General features: G+C 45.5%; 1 protein-coding gene across 1 annotated transcript; it reads left to right on the forward strand.

Annotated features, from left to right (window-relative positions):
- Positions 1-346: 346 nt before the first annotated feature.
- Positions 347-27,046, forward strand: LOC126990017 (mucin-20-like). The gene is made up of 4 exons (XM_050848594.1): positions 347-840; positions 1,735-1,920; positions 25,489-26,143; positions 26,255-27,046. Exons 1-4 carry the CDS (start codon positions 347-349, stop codon positions 26,864-26,866), a joined length of 1,947 nt encoding a protein of 648 aa, XP_050704551.1. The 3' UTR covers positions 26,867-27,046.
- Positions 27,047-27,546: the final 500 nt, after the last annotated feature.

Consider the following 27,546-nt stretch of genomic DNA (forward strand, 5'->3'; position numbering starts at 1 on the left):
TCTCTCTCTCTCTCTCTCTCTCTCTCTCTCTCTCTCTCTCTCTCTCTCTCTCTCTCTCTCTCTCTCTCTCTCTCTCTCTCTCTCTCTCTCTCTCTCTCTCTCTCTCTCTCTCTCTCTCTCTCTCTCTCTCTCTCTCTCTCACCACTCACACTCACACACACACACACACACATACACACACACACACACTGCAGGAAACTGAGCCTTGGCAGCAGTGGGGGCAGGCTCTGTCGGGCAAGGGGCGGCGGCCGCCACCAGCTTATTTTGTTGTAACTGCCGCCGCTTCGTTCACCATGACTTTTGTCAAACATTTACAATACAAATGAAGACAAAATTAGTGAGCAGAATGTTCCCTAAAACCTGCAGCAAGCACAACATCCGACGCACCGTGCTCGGCACCTGCGTCGTGCTGGCCGCCGACGGCGGCGCCAGCGGCGGGGCTCGGCCCGACAAGGTGACCATCACCCTTTGCCGGCGTCGGGGGTGCTGGCGAGCCCTCAGCTCGCGGAAGGTGGCCGCCTTCGCCTTCCCGGAGGCGTCCGGCCCCACCTCCGTCACTGCCCCGCTGGACCTGGAGTACCTCTTCAAGTGCAGCGGGAAACCAGACGCCGAAGCCACGCAGATCAAGATCTGTGTGGCGTACCGCCGCGGTGCAACTCGCAAGGCCCGCGTTAGCCTGGAGGAGCTCCTGGAGTCGCTGCTGGATGGAGGGCGACCTGGCAGCTTCTACTTGTACATCTATGAAGACAAAGTCGGCCTCCAGCAAGCCAGTCAGCAGTTCCAGGCCCTTCCCACAACATGGCCACTGGAACAGAAACCCGACAAGGGAAAGAAGGCCATGTATACTGAAGGAAACACCGCCAATGATGAAGACACCTACAACGAATGGAAAGTTTACCTAGAAAAGGTGTTTGTGGTGGAAGATCATGACGATGACACTTACAATGACGACGACACCTACAATGACGATGACACCTACAATGACGATGACACCTACAACGAACGGAAGGATCTCCCGGAAAGGGTGCTTACGGTGAAAGATAAAGACTTTGGCGAGGCGGCGCAGGAGGTTGTGGAAGCCTCTGATGTCGATGCAACAGAAGAGGAGGAAGCCTCAAATGTTCCTGCCGCGAAAGAGGAAGAAGAAGAAGCCTCTGATGTCGTTGCCGCAGAGGATGAAGATGCCTCTGATGTCGGTGCCGAAGGAGAGGAGAAAGCCTCTGATGTTACCGCCGCAGAGGAAGAAGAGACCTCTGATGTTCCTGCCGCTGAAGAGGAAGAAGCCTCTGATGTTACCGCCGCAGAGGAGGAAGAAACTTCTGATGTCGGTGCCGCTGAAGAGGAAGAAGCCTCTGATGTTACCGCCGCAGAGGAGGAAGAAACCTCTGATGTCGGTGCCGCTGAAGAGGAAGAAGCCTCTGATGTTACCGCCGCAGAGGAGGAAGAAACCTCTGATGTCGGTGCCGCTGAAGAGGAAGAAGCCTCTGATGTTCCTGCCGTAGAAAAGGAAGAAGCCTATGATGTCGGTGCCACAAGAGAGGAGGAAGCCTCTGATGTCGGTGCCACAAGAGGGGAGGAAGCCTCTGATGTCGGTGCCACAGGAGGGGAGGAAGCCTCTGATGTCGGTGCCACAGAAGAGGAGGCACCACTGCACAGAGAAGCCTCTCGGGGCGAAGTCCATTCACCAGTGACCGTCCCTGCCGCCCCCGCCACAGCTTCCCTCGCCTACCGCAGCCTCACCGTGGCGCAGATATTCATCTCCCGCCTCGCAGGACCCAGTGACCGCCAGCTGGAGGACCTGCGGCGGAGCCACGGCGTCAGCATCGTGCGGGTCAAGCGAACCCTGCACATCAAGGGCGACAGGGATGCTGTCCTGCGGTGCCACCGACACATACGCGACGAGATCGCCGAGTGGCGGAGGCGCGAGGCCGCTGAGGCTCAGTAAGCGAGCCACAGACATGCCTGTGACCCGTGACGGCCGCCTTAGCACCATGTTTCTTAGCATTTCTTATCATTTCTTGTCTTTCTTATCAATCTAGATATTCTGTTGTTGTTGTTATCATAGCCACCTCCCCAGCAAGATCACAACAGATCACTCGGATCTGTTGAGTCATCGTGAGCCGGTTTCGATTTTCGGGTGAAGGCGCTGAATGGAGCGGCTCAGATCCAGGATGAACTAGACAGAGTGTATGACTAGTTGGGGATGTGGCAGATAACATAAGAACATAAAAAGAACGGAAGGAGTCTGCAAGAGGCTGGTAGGCCTGTACAGTGTACAAGGTAGTTCCTGTGAACCTAAGCTCCTGTGAATCTTACCCCACCTAATATCACTGTCCATGAATTTATCTAAGCTATTTTTGAATGTGACTATCGTACTGACACTCACCTCATGACTGCCCAGGCTGTTCCACTCATCCACCACTCTATTAGAAAACCAATTTTTGCCCATGTCCCTGTTGAATCTACATTTATCCAGTTTAAAACCATTACTTCGTGTCCTACTCGGTTCTCTTACCATCGAAACCTTATTAATATCCCCCTTATTGAAGCCTCTCTCTCTCTCTCTCTCTCTCTCTCTCTCTCTCTCTCTCTCTCTCTCTCTCTCTCTCTCTCTCTCTCTCTCTCTCGCTCTCTCTCTCTCTCTCTCTCTCTCTCTCTCTCTCTCTCTCTCTCTCTCTCTCTCTCTCTCTCTCTCTCTCTCTCTCTCTCTCTCTCTCTCTCTCTCTCTCTCTCTCTCTCTGTGTACCTTGCATAAGATTATCCCTAAAATACTGTTTCTCTGTTGCTCTAAAACGTAAGCCGGAAAAAATCTTCATAAGTTGGAATTAAGGAAGAAGAAAAATAGCTAAGAATTATTTCGCGTCGTAAACTGCAAACAAACAAACAAACTAACAACGATTATATATATTCGTATTTTTCCTTCCTTCCTTCCTTTCCTTCAAACTTATCCCTTCTTTTTGCTTCCCCTTTTCTCTCCTCTTCCCCTTTCTCTTCCTCCTCTTTCTCTCACCTCTCTACTAACTCTCTACTCTTTCTCTATGCTTATCCTTTTCTTCTTTCCTTTGCTCTCAATCTTATTATTTGTTTCATTCTTCCTATTTCATTATCTGCCGCATTTTTCTTCCTCTTTCGCTAATTCTGTTACATTTTACCCTTTTCTTTGTTATCCATTGCTCTTAGTTTTCTCCCCGTTCTTTTTTTTACCTTTTCTCCCTTCTCTTTTCTTCTTTATCCTTCTTTCTTTTCTCTTCTGCTCGTAACAAAGTCTTCTCCACCATTTTCTTTATTATCTCCCTCCATTACTCTCCATTCCTTTCATTCCTCCCCTTCCAATTCCTCCCTTTTCTTTATCTTCCTTTCCCTCCTCTTCTCATTTCGTCACAAATTCTTCCTTGTATATATTTAACACACCCATAATTTTCTCTTCCTTTCTACCGTCCCCCTCCTTTTCTTCCCGTTCTTTCCTGCCCTCCCCTTTCTTTCCTCCCCTCCCCTTTCTTCCCCATACCTCAGCCCTTTCTTTTCTGTCCCCTAACCGGCTTTTTTTTCTTCTTCGTTGCCTCCTTATTTTTCGTACTCTAACCTTTGATGTGCTTTCTTGTACCCTTTTCTCTTCCCCTTTCATCTCTTTTATCTCCTCTTCTCTTCTTTACTCTGTTTTCATTTCCCTTCTCTTTTCCCCACTCCCTGGTTTCCTGTTTTCATTCTCCTCATTTTTTTATATCTTCCCTTTTCCTCTATTCTCTCTTTTTCTGCTATTTCTTTTTTTTTCCTTTCCATTTTAATTTGTTTAATTCCTTCTTTTTTTGTATTCCCTCCTTTCCCTTCCTTTACTCTCCTCTCCTCTCCTTTCCTTTCTTTTCCTTTCTTTCCTCTTCCCGTCTCCCATCTTCATTCGTTTCTTGTCCTTACCTCTTTCCTCTATTCTTTATCATATTCTTCTATTCACCATCTCTCTCCTCTATTCCTCCCCTCTATTCCTAACCTCTTTCTTGTATATTATCTCACCTCTTTCGCTTATTCTTTCCTTTTTGTTGAATTCCTCACCTTCTTCCCTCTAATCCTCACTTCTTTCCTCATCCCTTTCCTCTATTCCTCATCTCTTTCCACTAGCCCTCCTCCTCTTTTCTCTTCCCCCCCTTCTCTTTCCTCCTCCTCCTCCTCTTTCCCCCTCCCTCCCCTTCTCTAGTAATTGAGTATTCATGCATTTCCTTTAGAGCACAAAACCACGAGTGTTACGGAGAAGTGAGAGGGGAAAAAGAAGTGACCCAGGCCGTAACGAGGTGCCGAGAGGAAGGGAGGAGGAGGGGAAAGAGGGAAGAGGTAAAGTAAAGGTAAAGTTGGGAGCATACGCTATAGCTGCGCGTGGAGGCGGTGCTCATCTCCGTCCCATTGGTCATTGAGGCCTGTGGTGGGAGAGAACCTTTAACCCGACACAGCCCCAGGGGAGAAAGATAAAGGTAAAGATAGTTGGTGGGTACGGAAGGAAGAATTAAGTGGAAGGAATTGTGGTGGTAGTGCTGATGGTGGTTAGGTGAGGTGGAAGGGTAACACAAGGAAAATGGGGAAGGGAAGAGGAATGTCAAGACAGAGGGGGAGAGTAAGACAGAGTTTTACACACAAACAAATCACCCCCCCCCCCCTCCCCACAGCACGCAATAAACAACACCAGAACAACAAACGAACCTACACCACACAACTGTACACTCCTATTGTCTTTCCTTCTCGCCCACCTGTACCTTCACCACTAACCCACTTCCTCTTTTTACTCTACCCTTGATTAAAAGAAATAGATAGAGACAGTTGGTGGGTACGAGAGGGAGGATAAGGTGAGTGTGATGGGATAGTTAGGTAACGTTGTAGAAGGTAACGAAGAGGGAATCGGAGTGAAGGGGAGGTGAAGGATGAGGTGAGGGGAAAACGGGGAAAGAGAGAGTTGATGGGCACGAATGTAGAGAGGTGAAGGGATTGCGATAGTACTGGTAAGGTGGGGGGAGGTGGTGAGCAGGAAAAAAAATAGGGGGAGGGGAAGGAGAGGGGGAAAGGGGAAGGGAGAGGGAAAAAGGGGAAAGATAAGGAGTTGACGGGCACGAATGTAGAGAGGTGAAGGGATTCATGTGTATGCATCTGTGTGTGTGTGTGTGTGTGTGTGTGTGTGTGTGTGTGTGTGTGTGTGTGTGTGTGTGTGTGTGTGTGTGTGTGTAATGACAGAAAGAGATAATGAAAAAAAGAAAAGAAAAAACGGACAGCTGTGTTGGGGTTAAGAAGGGCACATCTCCAAGAAATTAGAATGGAGAATATAAACAGGGAGAGACAGATTCCGTGCAATTAGATGCTATCATTGTCAGAGATACGGCCATTTTGAGGTCAACTGTACTGTTAAGAGCAATGGAAAGGCCCACAAATGTTTCAAATGCACTGACGATCACAAATCGAAGGATTGCGTTGAAGGATTGTGTGAGGTACAAGAAGCCTGAAATCAAACACTCAGTGAATGATCAGTGTTGTGTAGTACTTCAAACCGAAATTGAGAGAATTCGTAACATTACCGATCATGGCTATTAATTAGTGTTTGTACTCAAAGACAAATTGTGTGTTAAATGTTCAATGTGTTGGAAATAATTTATCAGAACCCAAACACGGCCAAGTGACTTTGATGATGCCAAGTTTTATCAAAAGGACATCAGTAGGCTATTCATGAAAGCAATCACGACTCACTCACTCACTACGACGTTGTGAATAAGTGCATCGGGGATTGTTATCGAGGCTAACATCGTAATTGTTGACGGCCCTCGCAGAGCCATGCACCAGCAGCGGAGCGGGGCCTGAAACATCATCAACGGTAAACGGTAAACGGAGAAGAGAGAAGAGATTGAAATATTGAGAAAAAGATAAAAACATCGAATACGTCAAAATGAGAAAAAAATAAAGAAAGAAAGGATGAAAGAAAAAGTCTAAGAAAAAGAAAAAGGAGGAAAGATACAAATTAAGAAAGGGAAGGAAAAAGGAAGGAAGAAAGGATGGGGAATAAGATAGTTAATGGGATAACTAACTGAAGGAAGGATATTTAGAAAAGAAGACATGGGAATATGAATAACGATGATGAATATGATGCAGAAAGAGAGGGAGAACAAAATAGAGGTCACGACTATTTCATGAGCTAGTCTATAAGAGAGAACTAAAACGAGGAATAACTGTGAGGTAAAGACACCAAGGCGAGGAAAACAGGGATTTGTATATCATAAGGTAGAGAGAGAAATGAGGAACAGCTGAGAGGATTAAAAGCTTATAAGAAGAGGAGGTGGTGGTGGAGGAGGACGAGGAGGGGGAGGAGAAAAAATATTTACAAAAAATATGGGGAAGAGAAGGTAATTGAAGGGAAGGGAAGGAAGGGAAAGGAAGGAAAAGGAGGGAAGGAGGGAAAAGGAAGGAAAGGAAGGGAAGGAAGAAGAAGGGAAGGAAGAAGAAAATAAGAAATATATATGTAAAATAAAGTTGATAGGGAAGAGAAGGAAGAGGAAGGAGGAAGGGAAAGATAATAAGAGGAGGGAGAGAAAAGGAAAAGGAAGGGAGATAAGTATGAAAGGAGGAAGGACAAAAGGAAGGAAAGGAGAAAAAAGAGAGGAGGAAGGAAGGAAGGGAAGGATGGAAGAGAATAGTAATAATACGTAATAATAATAATAATAATAAAAATAATAATAATAATAATAATAATAATAATAATAATAATAATGATAATAATAATAATAATAATAATAATAATAATAATAATAATAATAATAATAATAATAATAATAATAATAATAATAATAATAATAATAATAATAATAATAATAATAATAATAGTAATAATAATAATAATAATAATAATAATAATAATAATAATAATAATAATAATAATAATAATAATAATAATAATAATAATAATAATAATAATAATAATAATAATAATAATAATAATAATAATAATAATAATAATAATAATAATAATAATAATAATAATAATAATAATAATAATAATAATAATAATAATAATAATAATAATAATAATAATAATAATAATAATAATAATAATAATAATAATAATAATAATTAATAATAATAATAATAATAATAATAATAATAATAATAATAATAATAATAATAATAATAATAATAATAATAATAATAATAATAATAATAATAATAATAATAATAATAATAATAATAATAATAATAATAATAATAATAATAATAATAATAATAATAATAATAATAATAATAATAATAATAATAATAATAATAATAATAATAATAATAATAATAATAATAATAATAATAATAATAAAAATAATAATAATAATAATAATAATAATAATAATAATAATAATAATAATAATAATAATAATAATAATAATTAATAATAATAATAATAATAATAATAATAATAATAATAATAATAATAATAATAATAATAATAATAATAATAATAATAATAATAATAATAATAATAATAATAATAATAATAACAATAATAATAATAATAATAATAATAATAATAATAATAATAATAATAATAATAATAATAATAATAATAATAATAATAATAATAATAATAATAATAATAATAATAATAATAATAATAATAATAATAATAATAATAATAATAATAATAATAATAATAATAATAATAATAATAATAATAATAATAATAATAATAATAATAATAATAATAATAATAATAATAATAATAATAATAAATCTCTCTCTCTCTCTCTCTCTCTCTCTCTCTCTCTCTCTCTCTCTCTCTCTCTCTCTCTCTCTCTCTCTCTCTCTCTCTCTCTCTCTCTCTCTCTCTCTCTCTCTCTCTCTCTCTGTAAAAATAATCCGAAATCTTTCTTCTGTTACATAAACAACAGAAAGGCGATCAAAAGTGGTATTGGACCTTTAACAAACAGCGACGGTGCACTAGTGACTGACAACCAACACATTGCAAACCTCTTAAACAATTAATTTTCCACGGTGTTTAATACTAACAGTCTTCCTCTCGCTACCACCAACACCAGAACTATTGTAAATCTCGAGCATGCATTGGCTAATTTTGAAATAGCAACCGATGAAGTCCTTAAAGCTCTCCATTCACTTAAAACAAATAAAAGTCCCGGACCCGACAAAGTATATCCTATACTGCTTAAAGAAACAAAGAGCGAGATACTCTCCTCCCTCACTACCGTATTCAATATGTTCTTGCGACAAGGCATCGTCCCTTCGGATTGGGAAAAGGCTAACGTGACACTGATTTTTAAGAAAGGAGACTAAAAAATACCAGGTAACTACCGACCCATTAGTCTAACTTCAATTGTAGGTAAGCTACTCGAGAGCATAATTAAAATTCAGAATTGTGAGTTACCTCGAAAGCCACTCATTAATTGGGGATTCACAACATGGCTTCCGTAACAAAAGATCCTGCCTGTCAAACCTACTGACCTTTTATAACGATCTCTTCTCAATTTATGACGTAACCAAATCAGTGGACGTAGTCTATCTTGATTTCCAGAAAGCGTTTGATAAAGCCCCACATCATAAATTACTTTATAAATTAAAGCAAATAGGCATTGACGGTCAAGTAAACCAATGGATCGCGAATTGGTTGAGCAACAGACAACAAAGAGTTGTGATTGACGGATTTAACTCAGAGTGGGCGCCGGTCACTAGTGGCGTCCCTCAGGGCTCGGTTCTTGGCCCAGTGCTCTTCATTATTTACATCAACGACGTGGATGTTGGACTCAATAATCGCATTAGTAAATTTGCAGACGACACAAAGATTGGTAACTCGGTTCTCACTGACGAAGACAGGCAAAGCCTCCAAGAGGATTTGCACAAAATTTCAGCTTGGTCGGATAAATGGGAGATGCCCTTAACGTAGACAAGTGCCAGGTCCTTCAAGTTGGAGCAAAAATTAAGTTCGATTACGAAATGCGCGGCGTTAAACTCACAAGCGGTCAATGCGTTAAGGACCTGGGGACTAAAATCGCGTCAAACCTCAAATTCTCACATCAATGCATCGATGCAGCAAATAAAGCGAACAGAATGTTGGGCTTCATTAAAATAAACTTTTTATTCAAGAATAAAGATGTAATACTTCCGCTCTACAATAGTTTAGTCAGACGCCACTTGGAATTTGCGGTACAGTTTTGGTCTCCCCACCATGCAAAGGACATTACTAAACTAGAAGGTGTTCAGCGTCGAGCAACAAAAATGATCCCTTCCATGCGCAACAAATCCTACGAAGAAAGGCTTTCCACCCTTAACATGTTCTCTCTTGAGAAACGTCGCCTCCGAGGAAAACTGATCGAATGTTTTAAAATACTTAATGGTTTCACGAATGTAGACAGAACAAAATTGTTTATGATCGATGACACTTTGCGAACGAGGAACAATGGCATCAAACTCAAATGTAGACAAGTAAATTCAGACTGCACCAAATTTTTCTTCACCAACGTTATAGTGCGAGAATGGAATAAACTCCCACCATCAGTGGTCCAGTGTAACACGATTGACTCCTTTAAAAACAAGCTCGACCATCACTTCCTTGAACTTAGTATTAACTGGAGTAGAAGAGCAACGTTTTGGAGCCATCTGATTAATGTAAAATCACTTAGGTTTAAGGACAGACCACCTAGTCTGGACCATGGGGTCTGTGTGGTCTGATTTTCTATGTAAATCTATGTAAACTCTCTCTCTCTCTCTCTCTCTCTCTCTCTCACTTTGAAAACAATGTGTCAGCCTATTGTATTAATTATAAACCTATCTATATATCTAAGTGTTGGCGAGGAGAAATGGTAGTGAAAAATAAACAATCATTCTAGTATTACCGTAAGGGCAGAGTAAGCATATGTAAGTGTATGTCTGTGTGTAGGTATATAGGGGGAAACAAGAGTCAAAGTGGGATCTACTACTATTGCTCTATTCATCACCATAAATAGCATCTTAGATACACTAGCATGCATAATGGCACCGAAATGGAGCCCCCTCAATGTTGCATTTGTTCGTCTCGAAATCAAAACTGTGTTCAGTGCTCGTGCGTAAGACGAGGCCAGCCATGTGTGAGCTGTAAGAGTTGGAGATTGTCGAAACTCAAACCCTCAACGGCAGGATGTGGAAAATGGTGAGCAACCAGAAGGGGTGCTGGGTGGACAGGCCAATGAAGGCGCTGGAGATGATCAGGTGGAGGGGGGTGCAGGTGGCGAGAGACATGGGCAGGGTGACCAGGGTGAGGACGCCTCGCGCGAGCTCCGCTTCTGGCAGAGGTGGACACTCGAGGAGACAGAGGAGTGGGTGCGAGACGCGTACAATCATGTGGTAACGTTTACTCCCAATAACGTATTTGAGGCCCCGAGATGTAACGCCACCAAAACCTTGATAGAGGAGAAAACCTACCTCATTAGAGCGCACAACAACTCCACGCAAATCGCCCCCTACGCTTTAAAGATTCTGGTCATACTACCGAACCTCATATGCCAACGGACTCACAAAAAGTCGAAACAATCTGAGGACGTGAAGGCGGTACAAAGAAGAATGGAGCTGTGGAGGAAAGGGGACGTCCGGAAGCTACTTGACGAGGCTAAAACACTGCAGGAGAGACTAGGCAGACGTAACAGTCGCAAGAAGGACAGTAACGACAGGGCTAGAAACTTTGCTGACAAGATGAGACAAGGCAAAGTGGCCATGGCAACTAGATCACTGTCAATAGAAGATGAGGCAGCGGGAGTCCTTCCCATGACGGAAGAGACACGCCAGATCCTTAAGGACAAGCATCCAGATGCTAGACCTGCACACCCAGAAATGAAGTTCCTTGGGGACTAAACCCCGCCGCATCGAGTTGCCTTCGACCATATCAGCGGTGACGTGATCTGGATGCACGCCCTTCACACGCAGGGAGCGGCTGGACCATCAGGCTTGGATGCCAAGGGGTGGAAACACCTCCTCAGTAAGAACGTCTCTGGTAATCCAGCTGTGGATCTTCGCGACGCAATAGCCGCCCTTGCAATAAAATTGGCGTCAGAGAATTGCCAACACCTCGAGCCTTTGATGGCCTGCCGGCTCATCCCGTTGGATGAAAAACCAGGCTGTCGCCCCATCGGGATGGGGAAGGTGCCCAGGAGAATCATAGGCAAGGCTGTCATGGAGGTGGTGAAGGACGACGTGAGGAAGGCGGTGGGAAACCTCCAAGTGTGTGCGGGTCAGCAGGCTGGGTGTGAAGCTGCCATTCACGCCGTCAGGAAAATGTTCGAAGACCCAGAATGCGAGGCGGTGCTGATGGTGGACGCTGCAAATGCGTTCAACAACATCAATAGGGAAACAGCACTGCACAACATCAAAATCAAGTGCCCTATATTCGCCCAATATATTGAAAATACATACAAGGAACCTGCCAGACTGTTCATCAGCAGTCATAATGACCAACGACTTGGAGACCCGGTGGCCATACAATCCTCAGAGGGCACCACCCAGGGGGACCCAGTGGCCATGGCAATGTTTGCCCTGGGAATGATGAAGCTGCAGGACATCATCCGCCATGAAAACACCAACGTCAAACAGGTGGCGTATGCGGATGACCTCACCGGGGTAGGAAAGTCTGCAGGCCTCAGGAAATGGTGGGACCTCGTCAATGAACACGGCCCTAAAATAGGGTACCGTCCCAACGCCACGAAGTCTGTGGTGATTGTAAAACCAGAGGCATACGATCGGGCCAAAACAGCATTCCAGGGCAGTAACGTGAAACTGTCAGTGACTGGAGAAAGACACCTCGGGGCAGTCATTGGAACAGCTGAATACAGAACCGAATATGTGAAAACAGCTGTAAAGCGCTGGGAGTCCGAACTGCAGAGGCTGAGCGAGATCGAAATAACAGAACCGCAGGCAGCCTACGCAGCATTTACGTACGGTGTCAAGCATAAATGGAACTACCTCATGAGGACAGTTCCTGATGTTGCTCCGTTACTAAAACCTCTGAAAGATGCTATCAGAAACATCTTCATACCGGCGATAGCAAATGGGAGATGTCCCAGTGACCAGGAGAGAAGATTGCTGGAGTTGCCGCCAAGAATGGGTGGGCTCGGCATCACCAACCCGCAAAATCTGGCTGAGTCTGAATTCGGGAACTCAATCCGAATCACAGCCTCCTTGACCGGATATATTACCAATCAAAATGAAAGGGGAGAAGACAACACTCAAGATATTAGGTCACTAAGGAATGAAATCTCCATAAACAGAGAAGGAAAACAGAGAGACACTCTGAGTGACCTAATGAGAGAACTCCCAGAAGACACAAGGAGAAGGACAGATATTGCACAGGAAGTGGGCGCTTCAAACTGGCTAACCGCACTACCTATCAGGGCAAAAGGCTTCAACTTAAACAAAAAATAATTCACTGATGCCCTTGGCCTCAGGTATGGCTGGCCAGTGGATGGGCTCCCAAACATGTGTAACTGTGGCTCACCCTTCAACCAAAATCATGCCATGACATGCAAGAGAGGAGGTTTCGTCTGCATGAGACATGATGAAGTAAGAGACGTAACAGCTCAGATGCTGAAAGAAGTCTGCCACGACGTGACTGTGGAACCCATGCTGCTCCCTCTGCAAGACGCACACCTCGCCAGACGCACCGCTAATGTTTCGAACGAAGCACGAGTGGATGTTAGCGCCAGAGGGTTTTGGACTCGCGGACAAAGGGCATATTTTGACATAAGGATCTTTGATCCCATGGCCCATTGCCACAGAGACCTGACCCTTAATTAATTAATGCAGCCCACAGAAGAAACGAACAAGAGAAGAACAGAGCATTTGAAGAAAGAATACAGAATGTGGACCAGGGTTCCTTCACCCCGGTAGTATTCACGACGGCAGGAGGGGTGGGACCAAGGGCGCAGAGCTTCTACGCAAGACTCGCCGAAACACTGGCGGATAAGAAACAGCAGCCAAGAAGCAGTGTGGTCGCCTCGATGATATGCAGGCTGTCCTTCTCCCGCCTGAGGTCAGCCTTGGTCTGCCTGAGAGGAACCAGGTCACCTGCACCCAAAAACACCCGCATTGCTGACCTGGACTTTGAGGCGACGGTGGTTGATAGTCGTATCAACCACAAGCTCTGTTAGCTTAAAAATAATATGTTTAGTAAGGTTTGTAATACTAAATAAAGATGGTTGTCGGCCACAGTCATTGGCGGGGTGGGGCCAATGAATTGCTTTGTGAAAGGATATGAGAGAATATACCGCTCACAACGCAACTTTAATAGATGGAGGCCTGTATTATACTGTAGTAGTAGTAGTAGTAGTAGTAATATTAGTAGTAAAAGTAGTAGTAGTAGTAGTAGTAGTAGTAGTAGTAGTAGTAGTAGTAGTAGTAGTAGTAGTTGTAATAGTAGTAGTAATAGTAATATTAATAGTAGTAGTAATAGTAGTAGTAATATAAGTAGTAGGGGAAAGAGTAGTAGTAGCAATAGCGGTGTTAGTAGTAATAGTTGTTATCGTAGCAATAGTTGTTGCTGATATTACTGTTGTAGTATAGGTATTATCATTTCCTGCTGTTTTTGTTGTCATTGTCATATTTACACATGGACAAAACTTTAATAATGTCATCGGCTTAACTACAAGGGACGGAAAATAAATAGCTTGATGCTTTCATTGTATTACATTTCGGTATATTTTCATCAATTATCTCCATTTGCTCTTCTTTAAATTTAGCTCCCTTATTCTCCTTTCGTACGTAGTGACTCTCTCTCTCTCTCTCTCTCTCTCTCTCCGTCCGTCAGTCAGTCAGTCACTCAGTTAGTCAGATAGCCAGTCAGTTAGATAGTTAACCATTCACTCATTCATTCAGTCAGTCTGTTCGCTATTCATTCATTCATTCATTCATTCAGTCAGTCAGTCATTTAGTCAGTCAGGCAATCAATCATTTTTTTTTACGTAGCCACAGAGTCAGTCAGTCAGTCAGTCAGCCAAATCAGTCAGTCATTTATGCATTAGTTAGTCTGGCAGTCAGACAGTTACGTAGGTAGTCAGACAGCTAGTCAGTCAGTCAGTCAGTCAGTCAGTTAGTCATTTAGTCAGTCAGGCAATGTTAGTTATTTTCGTAGCCACACAGCCAGCGAGTCAGTCAGTCAGTCAGTCACTTACATCAGCATGGTCAGCTAGTCAAGATAAGTCAGTCAGTCAGTCAAGGCGTTCAATCAGCCATTCTTAAACTAAGTCAGTCACTCCAGCAGGGAGCGCCATCAAATCCCGGAGTCTGCCTTACAAAACACTCGTTTTCTATCGTGTGCCGGGGCGGGGCCAAGGCCAGCGTGACCTTGAGGGCGGCGCAGGGATGAATGATGGGCCTTTAAACTCTGCCATGCATGCGGGACCCGAGCCAGTCGCGGCGCCCTGAATCACGCGTCACCGGCTACTTCGGGGGTCATGTTGGTAAACCTTTCGGCGTCCAGGCACACACACTGGGCAAGGCTGTCGTGGAGTGGTGGGCGCGTCCAGGGGTAGTTTACGGCCCTGGCGGTTGTCTGACGAAGCCTCTGTGATGGGATCTTGAAAATACTCCGGAAAACTCGATTACTCGCCTTCGTGGCCTTTGTAAACGTTTGTTGTGAGGTGGAAAGCGTTAAGAATACGAGACTCAGGTCGCCATTGTCAGACGCTTCCGCCTCTCACATCAACTTTTTCAAGGCCCAAAGAGGACATTAATCGGGCTCTAATGAGTGTTCGCTTAGGCTGATGGAACAAAAGAAGGGTCAGACTACCACCAGGGTCATGAAACTACCCCGGGAAATGCCCACAACTCCTACGGAAGCCTTGGCAAACGTGTGCGTGCTTGGGCGACGAAATGTTGACCCCGAATTCTTGAACGTATCAGCCCCCATGGCGACTATTTCCCAAGGCCGCAGGGAAGATGAGCTGGATGATCATGCGCGATTTTCCCGATCAAGATGCGTAAGTCTGAGGGCCTTATTTTTAACAGTATCGGGCTGTCATTACTACTCCACAGAGGATTAACCGGGCTTTCATGGGTGGTTTTCCAGTTCAGGGTGCAGCAGAGGTCCTGTAAACCTATCACCAGCATCACAAAACAGTCCACGGAAAGCCCAGCAACTTGTAAGTACGAGAGGCTTATCAAACAAGAGAACTGAGGGGCCAGACACTTGAAATAGACACTTAAGCGGATAGAGTGATTAGCAAGACTGGTTTCTACTCTCCGAAATGTGTAAATACATCTATACTGCAGGGAAATGGGTAGGCATAGAGATTAGAGCACACAGTGACACACACACACACACACACACACACACACACACACACACACACACACCGTCAGCTGTAAACAGACACACAGACAGTGCTGCAGGGATGGGTCAGTAAGGCTGCACGGCACGTATCCTTAACCCGTCGGCGCCTCGGTTCGCCTGTTTAAAAGCCTCTCGTAGAAGTTTCAGGGTTTTTCACGGACTGTCTCGTGATCCCGGTGACAGTCATACACGACCTCTGCACCCTCAACGGGACACCCCCGTGAAAACCCAGTTAATCTTCTCTGTGGGCTTGGAAAATAGTCCTAATCTGAGCCGAGACGTTTAGGAATATGGAACGAACTCACTTCAACCTCGTTTACAGTCTCTCTGTAGATTAGGTAACGCACACACCAGCGGCTTTGAAACAGGCGTAAAAGTAGCTACGTATAGTGATTGAAAGGCTCGTTTATATATCTATAATGCTCTCTCTCTCTCTCTCTCTCTCTCTCTCTCTCTCTCTCTCTCTCTCTCTCTCTCTCTCTCTCTCTCTCTCACACACCTTCTCCACGCTGGGCTTAGTGAACGTAGGGAGGAACGGCTTGCAATTTTCCTTCCTAGGTCTGTCAATGGCGAGCGCGAGATATTCATTCACTTCCTCTGTTGTGTTCTTGCCGCTTTGGGAGTCGCTGAGACCCAACCTGCGAAGGGGAAGGTGAAGTATTGCATGGGAGGGCGAGGCTGTCATCGGGGAGTTCCGGGCTAAGGACACACGGGCACCTGATAGAAAGGTGGAAGGTGAAGTATTGCATGGGAGGGCGAGGCTGTCATCGGGGAGCTCCGGACTAAGGACACACGGGCACCTGATAGAAAGGTGGACGGTGAAGTATTGCATGGGAGGGCGAGGCTGTCATCGGGGAGCTCTGGACTAAGGACACACGGGCACCTGATAGAAAGGGGGAAGGTGAAGTATTGCATGGGAGGGCGAGGCTGTCATCGGGGAGCTCTGGACTAAGGACACACGGGCACCTGATAGAAAGGTGGAAGGTGAAGTATTGCATGGGAGGGCGAGGCTGTCATCGGGGAGTTCCGGGCTAAGGACACACGGGCACTTGCTTAAGCAAGAACAATAACTTGTAACATATATATTTATGTTGCAACTTGGGGGCAGACAATGAAAGCGACGGACAATGAGGAAAGAAACAATCGTCGTTGTCGGTCTGTTTACCTGTCTGTTATTTTTCTTACCGAAATACATAAAAATCTGATGAATATATTTATCAGTTCCACATGGGTGGACATCCCAAACATTTACACAGCTCCCTCCAGACACACATGACGGCCGTGCTGCGTGCGCCAAGTGCCGGAGGCGGTAACAGTGAAAACGTGTAAGAAAGTATTAAGGGTTATGATTATTTTCCAGTAATCACTCCTCCATTTTTCGCAATTCTTGAAAAAAAATACGTTAATCAGAAATAGAAAAAAAGAGTCTGGATAGAAACTGTAAAACTTAATCTGTTGTTTGCTCAGCACGTAAAGGAAAATTGAGCTGCTTCTCCGTCACAGATTTACGTAGAAAGTAAATTAGTACGTACCACGCACACAAACACACTCACACACACAATAAAACTTCCTTTCTGTGTGTGTGTGTGTGTGTGTGTGTGTGTGTGTGTGTGTGTGTGTGTGTGTGTGTGTGTGTGTGTGTGTGTGTGCTTTCCTCATCACATCTGATAACGAAGACGTTGAGGATTGTTTCGACACAGCCACTCAGCGCGGCCGGTCGGCTTAGAGAGAAAGGCGGCGACTCTCTCCTCACTCTTCATAAATAAAAGCGGATCAGCAAAGTAGCTTCTCCCGCGACGCCACCGATGAACAACTCTGTGGGGGGTCCTACCTGCCCGCCGCGCCCCGCCAAGCTCCCACCTCGCCCCCACCCCCGGATGACCAGGCGTTTCAAATTAAGTATTTATGGAGAAACTACTCACTGCCCGTAACTCTTGGACGCTTCTTCACACACAGCCTTCTCCAAGGTATGCGATAAATACATTACTGCGAGAAATGTTTTCACTGTAACTCGTGTGGCTTTCCTTCATTCCTTGATTGCGGGAAAAGTTCAGGAAAGTATAGAATTATGTAACCATCACCGTCACAGCTCGCCGCCCTTTCCTCTCCCCGCTGAAAGCTTGAGAAATGTGATATGGTCGCCTCATCCCAAACGCCAAATAAAATAACGCCAACTTTTTTAAGCCTTCCTTTAGTAGGCGCCAGACGTAAAGAATTCGACGGGAAGTGTCGACTGGATTCGGCGGTCAGTAAGGAATTCTAAGGATTATTTATATTTTTTTCTTACCGGTGAAGAGGTATGGATTAAGTCGGGAGGTTGCAACTCCCGGGGATCTGCTTAATAAAATCAACCTTTCATTGAGGGAAGTCGACCTCGGTAGGTAGATAAGGTTAAGCTGACAGTAAGGTTGTGGCTTAATGTCAGACTTCTCTGTGTGCCGCGGATTATAGGCGAGATAAGTGGAGGAATCACCCACGGCAGCCTCCTGCCTCCTTACTCGTCGAATGATCAAGGGGCTGGAACCTCTAAGGCGATGGCAGATGTATTGTTAGACTTAGAAAAGAGTCAGAGTTCAGTGCGAACCTTGTGTAACCTGTTAGTGAGAGGGGAAAGGGGTCTGAAGGAAGGAAGGACGAATTGATAAAACTAAAGAGTGGAATTTGAATGGAATAAACTTACATGACTCAGCACTGGAAACTTCATTGGTTAAATATGATGAAGTTTTCGTAAGTGCTGGTGAGACCCCGTTAATTACTGCTTGGTGGAAATTCACGGTCGGGAGGTGAGGTTGGCTCGCCCTACAAGTAACGCTGAAATAATGAGTTTCTTTGAAGTCGGCCGCACACCGGAGCAGTTTGTTCACGAACTGCATAATAATATGTAAACTTTTCCCCAGTAAAAATGATGAGTTACCTTTTGTGTTGTAATATTAACTTAAACGCACATGGGTGGTTTTCATCCCCCCCCCCCCTCCCCCACACACCCCTAAGCATTCTTCTCTGTTTTCCCGGTATTTTATCTCTATAGACCTACTTGGTACTTTGGGGGACCACTAATAAATAAACACTTATAAGCATCTAACAGATAATTCTTTCCGTTGCAGGACCCAAGATGGTGGCGAGCCCTTGCCGTGGTGCAGGGCGTGGCGTCCAAGGGGTACTGGCTGCTCCTGCTGCTTCTCTTGCTGCTGCTGCTGCCACCACAGGCCGCCGCCGCCGGGCCCCCCGCGGAGAGCCAAGGTGAGTCTCCACCCGTCACGCCAGAGGAGGTGCCGGCCGTGGAAGTCTTGGGGCAGGAGGAGTATAGTTACAATACCAGCAGCGTCCAGGGAGACTCTCCGCTCCTGCCTGACGACGCCGACGATTTCCTTCCGCCCATCATATCAACGGAGGCCCCCTTGGAGAACCCGAGTCTGCCAGGTGAGGTGCGGCTGCCTGGCCCGCCCGCTGCTGCCTGCTGTCTCGCCGCACGGCCTCCACTAACACCTGACTCGGGCGGCGCTGGGGATGCGGGTGGTGGTTGTATTAATGGTTGTTGTTGTTGTTGTTGTTGTTGTTGGTACTAGTGCTGGTAATGGTATTGTTGATGGTACTAATATTGGTAATGGTATTCCTGTTGATATTAATGGTGGTGTTGATGGTGGTAAGATTAATATTGTCATTGGTATTGGAATTTTACGGTTTATGGAGGTAGTGATGATAGTGATGGTGGAAGTATTTTGTGTGATAGTTGTTGTTGGTGGTCATGTTGCCGCTACTGCTTGTGGTGTGGGCGGGTGACAGGGCTGTTGCTAAACTATAAAGGAATAGATAGAATATTCTTAATTCTTTTGAATGGCAACTATTCGCAAATAAATCTTGATAAGTAAGAAAAAATAACCGTGTTCAAGTTTTATTTCATGCACAATGCGTGGATAACATGCCTTGGGTTCTTTATACATTAGTTATTTCCCAGTGTGTCGCGTAGGTACTCTTTCCTTCCATATCTGTTCCCTTTATCCCGTGTCCGTCCATTGCGATTTCTTAATTTTAGTTGCCTTTCTGCCTACTACACCCCTGGATTGTTACTAATGAGACCAGAGGACATCCAATACCTACTTGCTCTATTATTATTATTATTATTACTACTACTGTTATCATCATGGTATATAGTAGTAGTGTTTCAACTAGTATTAGCCTATGCCTCTCCATATTGTACTCAGTCTTTCATCGCTAAATACAAAGTTCTCATTTACTACTCAACGGCAGGTTTTATAGTTTTTCACCCTCTTTGAATTCCACATATAGTACTTTACACCCAATTACTTTTTTTGCTTTGCACATTTGCGTCAAATTATTAGTAACAGTGGACATCAGATTGTTGGATCATTATTACAGTAAATATGAGATATATGGATAATTTTTAGAGGTGTTCATCATCTAGTAAAGTGGTTCGTGGAAAGTTGATATCATAGGAATAAGGTCTGGAAACACGTAGTTGGAACTTGGAGTATGGGCGTTGTGCTGAGTTTTTCCGTGGCTATGGTCTATAGTCTACAGGAACTGTCAAAGGGAAATCAAGAATGAGCTCGGGAGGCAGCATGAGCCACGAATAGATGGCGTCACTATAAACACTTGCCTGCGCCGCGGTGGTCTCGAGCCGACTACCAGGCCCCCAAAGAAAGCCTACCGGCACCATAGGCCAAGATGTAAAGAAATATATAAATAAAGGTAGTAGCAGCAGCAGTAGTAGTAGTAGTAGTAGTAGTAGTAGTAGTAGTAGTAGTAGTAGTAGTAGTAGTAGTAGTAGTAGTAGTAGTAGTAGTAGTAGTAGTAGTAGTAGTAGTAGTAGTAGTAGTAGTAGCAGCAGTAGTAGTAGTAGTAGTAGTAGTAGTAGTAGTAGCAGTAGTAGTAGTAGTAGTAGTAGTAGTAGTAGTAGTAGTAGTAGTAGTAGTAGTAGTAGTAGTAGTAGTAGTAGGGGAGAAGACAACCCTCAAGATATTAGGTCACTAAGGAATGAAATCTCCAAAAACAGAGAAGGAAAACAGAGAGACACTCTGAGTGACCTAATGAGAGAACTCCCAGAAGACACAAGGAGGAGGACAGATATTGCACAGGAAGTGGGCGCTTCAAACTGGCTAACCACACTACCTATCAGGGCAAAAGGCTTCAACTTAAACAAAAAAGAATTTACTGATGCCCTTGCCCTCAGGTATGGCTGGCCAGTGGATGGGCTCCCAAACATGTGTAACTGTGGCTCACCCTTCAACCAAAATCATGCCATGACATGCAAGAGAGGAGGTTTCGTCTGCATGAGACATGATGAAGTAAGAGACGTAACAGCTCAGATGCTGAAAGAAGTCTGCCACGACGTGACTGTGGAACCCATGCTGCTCCCTCTGCAAGGCGAACACCTCGCCAGACGCACCGCTAATGTTTCGAACGAAGCACGAGTGGATGTTAGCGCCAGAGGGTTTTGGACTCGTGGACAAAGGGCATATTTTGATATAAGGATCTTTGATCCCATGGCCCATTGCCACAGAGACCTGACCCTTGATGCAGCCCACAGAAGAAACGAACAAGAGAAGAACAGAGCATATGAAGAAAGAATACAGAATGTGGACCAGGGCTCCTTCACCCCGGTAGTATTCACGACGGCAGGAGGAATGGGACCAAGGGCGCAGAGCTTCTACGCAAGACTCGCCGAAACACTGGCGGATAAGAAACAACAGCCAAGAAGCAGTGTGGTCGCCTGGATGAGATGCAGGCTGTCCTTCTCCCTCCTGAGGTCAGCCTTGGTCTGCCTGAGAGGAACCAGGTCACCTGCACCCAAAACCACCCGCATTGCTGACCTGGACTTTGAGGCGACGGTGGTTGATAGTCGTATCAACCACAAGCTCTGTTAGCTTAAAAATAAAATGTTTAGTAAAGTTTGTAATATTAAATAAAGATGGTTGTCGGCCACAGTCATTGGCGGGGTGGGGCCAATGAATTGCTTTGTGAAAGGATATGAGAAAATATACCGCTCACAACGCAACTCTAATAGATGGAGGCCCGTAGTAGTAGTAAAAAAAAAAAAAAAAAGTAGTAGTAGTAGTAGTAGCAGTAGTAGTAGTAGTAGTAGTAGTAGTAGTAGTAGTAGTAGTAGTAGTAGTAGTAGTAGTAGTAGTAGTAGTAGTAGTAGTAGTAGTAGTAGTAGTAGTAGTAGTAGTAGCAGTAGTAGTAGTAGTAGTAGTAGTAGTAGTAGTAGTAGTAGTAGTAGTAGTAGTAGTAGTAGTAGTAGTAGTAACGGGCTAGTACCATCAGTAGTAGTACTAGTAGTAGTAGAAGTAGCAGTAGTAGTAGTAGTAGTAGTAGTAGTAGTAGTAGTAGTAGTAATAGCAGTAGTAGTAGTAGAAGTGGTAGTAGTAGTAGTAGTAGTAGTAGTAGTAGTAGCAAGGCAAGGCTGTCATGGAGGTGGTGAAGGACGACGTGAGGAAGGCGGTGGGAAACCTCCAAGTGTGTGCGGGTCAGCAGGCTGGATGTGAAGCGGCCATTCACGCTGTCAGGAGAATGTTCGAAGACCCAGAATGCGAGGCGGTGCTGATGGTGGACGCTGCAAATGCGTTCAACAACATCAATAGGGAAACAGCACTGCACAACATCAAAATCAAGTGCCCTATATTCGCCCAATATATTGAAAATACATACAAGGAACCTGCCAGACTGTTCATCAGCAGTCATAATGACCAACGACTTGGAGACCCGGTGGCCATACAATCCTCAGAGGGCACCACCCAGGGGGACCCAGTGGCCATGGCAATGTTTGCCCTGGGAATGATGAAGCTGCAGGACATCATCCGCCATGAAAACACCAACGTCAAACAGGTGGCGTATGCGGATGACCTCACCGGGGTAGGAAAGTCTGCAGACCTCAGGAAATGGTGGGACCTCGTCAATGAACATGGCCCTAAAATAGGGTACCATCCCAACGCCACGAAGTCTGTGGTGATTGTAAAACCAGAGGCATACGATCGGGCCAAAACATCATTCCAGGGCAGTAACGTGAAACTGTCAGTGACTGGAGAAAGACACCTCGGGGCAGCCATTGGAACAGCTGAATACAAAACAGAATATGTGAAAACGGCTGTAAAGCGCTGGGAGTCCGAACTGCAGAGACTGAGCGAGATCGCCAAAACAGAACCGCAGGCAGCCTACGCAGCATTTACGTACGGTGTCAAGCATAAATGGAACTACCTCATGAGGACAGTTCCTGATGTTGCTCCGTTACTAGAACCTCTGGAAGATGCTATCAGAAACACCTTCATACCGGCGATAGCAAATGGGAGATGTCCCAGTGACCAGGAGAGAAGATTGCTGGAGTTGCCGCCAAGAATGGGTGGGCTCGGCATCACCAACCCGCAAAATCTGGCTGAGTCTGAATTCGGGAACTCAATCCGAATCACAGCCTCCTTGACCGGATATATTACCAATCAAAATGAAAGGGGAGAAGACAACCCTCAAGATATTAGGTCACTAAGGAATGAAATCTCCAAAAACAGAGAAGGAAAACAGAGAGACACTCTGAGTGACCTAATGAGAGAACTCCCAGAAGACACAAGGAGGAGGACAGATATTGCACAGGAAGTGGGCGCTTCAAACTGGCTAACCACACTACCTATCAGGGCAAAAGGCTTCAACTTAAACAAAAAAGAATTTACTGATGCCCTTGCCCTCAGGTATGGCTGGCCAGTGGATGGGCTCCCAAACATGTGTAACTGTGGCTCACCCTTCAACCAAAATCATGCCATGACATGCAAGAGAGGAGGTTTCGTCTGCATGAGACATGAAGTAAGAGACGTAACAGCTCAGATGCTGAAAGAAGTCTGCCACGACGTGACTGTGGAACCCATGCTGCTCCCTCTGCAAGGCGAACACCTCGCCAGACGCACCGCTAATGTTTCGAACGAGGCACGAGTGGATGTTAGCGCCAGAGGGTTTTGGACTCGTGGACAAAGAGCATACTTTGATATAAGGATCTTTGATCCCATGGCCCATTGCCACAGAGACCTGACCCTTGATGCAGCCCACAGAAGAAACGAACAAGAGAAGAACAGAGCATATGAAGAAAGAATACAGAATGTGGACCAGGGCTCCTTCACCCCGGTAGTATTCACGACGGCAGGAGGGATGGGACCAAGGGCGCAGAGCTTCTACGCAAGACTCGCCGAAACACTGGCGGATAAGAAACAACAGCCAAGAAGCAGTGTGGTCGCCTGGATGAGATGCAGGCTGTCCTTCTCCCTCCTGAGGTCAGCCTTGGTCTGCCTGAGAGGAACCAGGTCACCTGCACCCAAAACCACCCGCATTGCTGACCTGGACTTTGAGGCGACGGTGGTTGATAGTCGTATCAACCACAAGCTCTGTTAGCTTAAAAATAAAATGTTTAGTAAAGTTTGCAATATTAAATAAAGATGGTTGTCGGCCACAGTCATTGGCGGGGTGGGGCCAATGAATTGCTTTGTGACAGGATATGAGAAAATATACCGCTCACAACGCAACTCTAATAGATGGAGGCCCGTTCTAAAAAAAAATAAGTAAAAAAAAAAAGTAGTAGTAGTAGTAGTAGTAGTAGTAGTAGTAGTAGTAGTAGTAGTAGTAGCAGTAGCAGTAGTAGTAGTAGTAGTAGTAGTAGTAGTAGTAGTAGTTTTCTTGTACTGTTTTCCAATATATTTAAAAAGGTGTAATGTACAATATGACCGTAACTGGTGAGTAAAGGATAAGCGTGCCGTAAAAAGGGTTGCCCTTAACGTCTAAATTTGCATTCCCTGGAAAGGCGGACGATGCGAGTAGACTTCATTAAAGTTTATAGATGGGTGACGGCCTTTGATGAGGGTCTGCTCGTAAAAGGGCATGCACTCTTAGCCATGGGTCGTTAGATCAATATAGATTTGTTAAACATGCAGGCAGGAATTGGTTTGCTAATAGAATGGTAGTCGAATGGAAGAGGCTTGGCAGTCGTGCATGTGGTGAATTTCACTGTGATAGGCACACTATTATTAATAGGTAAGGTAAATTCATTAATAGGATAATAGTTTTATTGTAAAGGTTTTCATTGATAAGATAAGAAATACAGCTGGAGCTCCTCCCCTGAAGGTGTAATAAGAGCGACCCTCACTGAAGGGTGTCTCGCTCCCCGGGAGTGTGGCTCACGATGTGGCTCGCGCCTGCGCCGGGGGTCACTGGTGAGTGTGTTACCAGGCTGCTTAGTGAAGCATGACAATTTACACAACGACAGCACAGATGGCCGTGACGTCCAGGAAGGCATCAGTCTCTACAAACCAGTCATCACTGGTCATCATCTCGAAGGCTGCCCATGCATCATCAGCCTCTTCGGTGATGGCGGCCACCTATTCGGTGGATGGGCATGGATAATTAGCCTCCACGGACCAGTCATCACGGGTCGCCATGGCAAAGGCTTCCCATGAATCATCAGCCTAATCAGACCAGTCATCAATGGTTATCAATTCGAGGGCTTCCCATGGATCCTCATCCTCATCAGACCAGTCATTACTGGTTATCAATTCGAGGGCATCCCATGGATCATCATCCTCATCAGACCAGTCATTACTGGTTATCAATTCGAGGGCATCCCATGGATCATCATCCTCATCAGACCAGTCATTACTGGTTATCAATTCGAGGGCATCCCATGGATCATCATCCTCATCAGACCAGTCATCACTGGTTATCAATTCGAGGGCATCCCATTGATCATCATCCTCATCAGACCAGTCATTACTGGTTATCAATTCGAGGGCATCCCATGGATCCTCATCCTCATCAGACCAGTCATTACTGGTTATCAATTCGAGGGCATCCCATGGATCATCATCCTCATCAGACCAGTCATCACTGGTTATCAATTCGAGTCCATCCCATGGATCATCATCCTCATCAGACCAGTCATTACTGGTTATCAATTCGAGGGCATCCCATGGATCATCATCCTCATCAGACCAGTCATCACTGGTTATCAATTCGAGGGCATCCCATGGATCATCATCTTCATCAGACCAGTCATCACTGGTTATCAATTCGAGTGCCCATGTATCATCACCCTCATCAGACTAATCATCACGGGTCATTGCTTCAAAGAGTGCCCATGGATCATCACCCTCATCAGACGAGTCATCACGGGTCGTCACTTCAAAGAGTGCCCATGAAACATCACCCTCATCAGCCTCATCATCACGGGTCATTGCTTCAAAGAGTGCCCATGGATCATCACCCTCATCAGACGAGTCATCACGGGTCGTCACTTCAAAGAGTGCCAATGGAACATCAGCCTCATCAGACGAGTCATCACGGGTCATTGCTTCAAAGAGTGCCCATGGATCATCACCCTCATCAGACGAGTCATCACGGGTCGTCACTTCAAAGACTGCCCATGGATTATCACCCTCATCAGACGAGTCATCACGGGTCGTCACTTCAAAGATTGCCAATGGAACATCAGCCTCATCAGACGAGTCATCACGGGTCGTCACTTCAAGGACTGCCCATGGATTATCACCCTCATCAGACGAGTCATCACGGGTCGTTACTTCAAAGAGTGCCCATGGATCATCAGCCTCATCGGTGATGGCGGTCACCAATTCGGCGGATGCCCATGGATCATCAGCCTCCACGGACCAGTCATCACGGGTCATTGCTTCAAAGGCTGCCCATGAATCATCAGCCTCGACCATAGCAGCGGAGGTCACCAAGTCTGGGGCTGCCCATGAATCATCAGCCTCCACGGACCAGTCATCACGGGTCATTGCTTCAAAGGCTGCCCATGAATCATCAGCCTCGACCATAGCAGCGGAGGTCACCAAGTCTGGGGCTGCCCATGAATCATCAGCCTCCACGGAACAGTCATCACGGGTCATTGCTTCAAAGGCTGCCCATGGATCATCAGCCTCGACCATAGCAGCGGAGGTCACCAAGTCTGGGGCTGCCCATGAATCATCAGCCTCCACGGACCAGTCATCACGGGTCATTGCTTCAAAGGCTGCCCATGAATCATCAGCATCCACGGACCAGTCATCACGGGTCATTGCTTCAAAGGCTGCCCATGAATCATCAGCCTCCACGGACCAGTCATCACGGGTCATTGCTTCAAAGGCTGCCCATGAATCATCAGCCTCCACGGACCAGTCATCACGGGTCATTGCTTCAAAGGCTGCCCATGAATCATCAGCCTCCACGGACCAGTCATCATGGGTCGTCACTTCAAAGGCTGCCCATGCATCAGCCTCATCGGTCCTGGCCACTCCGTCAGTGGCCGCACGCGGTGCAGGGCTCACCGCCCGGACGGGCTCGCCACACCGCCTCCCGTTGCACCGGAGGCTGGTGAAGGCGGACCCGTCGTCACAGAAGAGAGAGAAGTGGAGGCCGCTGATGTTGTCCAGCAGCCAGGCCAGCGGCATGGAAGAGGTGAAGACTGGCTTCCTAAGCGAGGCACATTGCACCCTGACGGCCGCGTTGCCGTCTTTCTTGCACAGCTTCGCCAAGGGCACACGCAGCTCACCCTCGGCGTGGCAGCCTTGAATCCCTGCGACGCAAGACCAGCCTTCCACGGGGAGTTTGACGGAGGCGACCGTACGCCTCCTCTTCAGGCAGCAGGTGGAGTCCTTGCACGAGAGCTTGATGGAGTCCACCAGGGAGGAGCCTCGCTCCAGGGTTACCCACACGTTGAATTTCTGTCGAGATGCAGAGTTTCCCATCGTTGTTTCGATGTGATATAAAAAATATCCGTATATCGAGGAAATCGGTGTTAGGTAACAACAGGAGGTGCTATGTCCATGAAGACCGACTGGCCTCCAGCAAATTATTTCTGCTGTAATCTTGCCTAGTCGGCTAAGTAGTGCAGTTCACGCGTCGGATGGCGGGTGACAGGGCTGCAGCAACACGCTTCTTCATGTTGTTTAATAATAATTAACAAAATAAAGGAAAATTCAATTTGTCTAGTGAGAGAGAGAGAGAGAGAGAGAGAGAGAGAGAGTAACAAAGAGGAAGAAGGGAACCACAGTAACGAAGAAAAGTAAGGAGACCGCAGTGCAAGTGGGAAGTAGGTGGCAAAACGACCATCTCAGGGCGCCTCCAAGCACACACACACACACACACACACACACACACCGCCACATCTATGTGGTGGAGACTAGTCGTGATGAGGATAGTAGGTGTTTGGTGGTGGTGGTGGTGGTGGTAGTGGTAGTATACTTAGGAAA

Source organism: Eriocheir sinensis, unplaced genomic scaffold (assembly GCF_024679095.1).
Source record: "Eriocheir sinensis breed Jianghai 21 unplaced genomic scaffold, ASM2467909v1 Scaffold1411, whole genome shotgun sequence".
Lineage (NCBI taxonomy): Eukaryota > Metazoa > Arthropoda > Malacostraca > Decapoda > Varunidae > Eriocheir > Eriocheir sinensis.

What these genes read in the sequence shown, in the direction of transcription:
- LOC126990017 (XM_050848594.1), top strand. Translation starts at nt 347, where the DNA reads ATGTTCCCTAAAACCTGCAGCAAGCACAACATCCGACGCACCGTGCTC. An exon ending in GACAAGGGAAAGAAGGCCAT is followed by an intron (nt 841 to 1,734) that starts GTATACTGAAGG and finishes CGCCTACCGCAG; the next exon opens with CCTCACCGTGGCGCAGATAT. An exon ending in GAGATCGCCGAGTGGCGGAG is followed by an intron (nt 1,921 to 25,488) that starts GCGCGAGGCCGC and finishes CACTTCAAAGAG; the next exon opens with TGCCCATGAAACATCACCCT.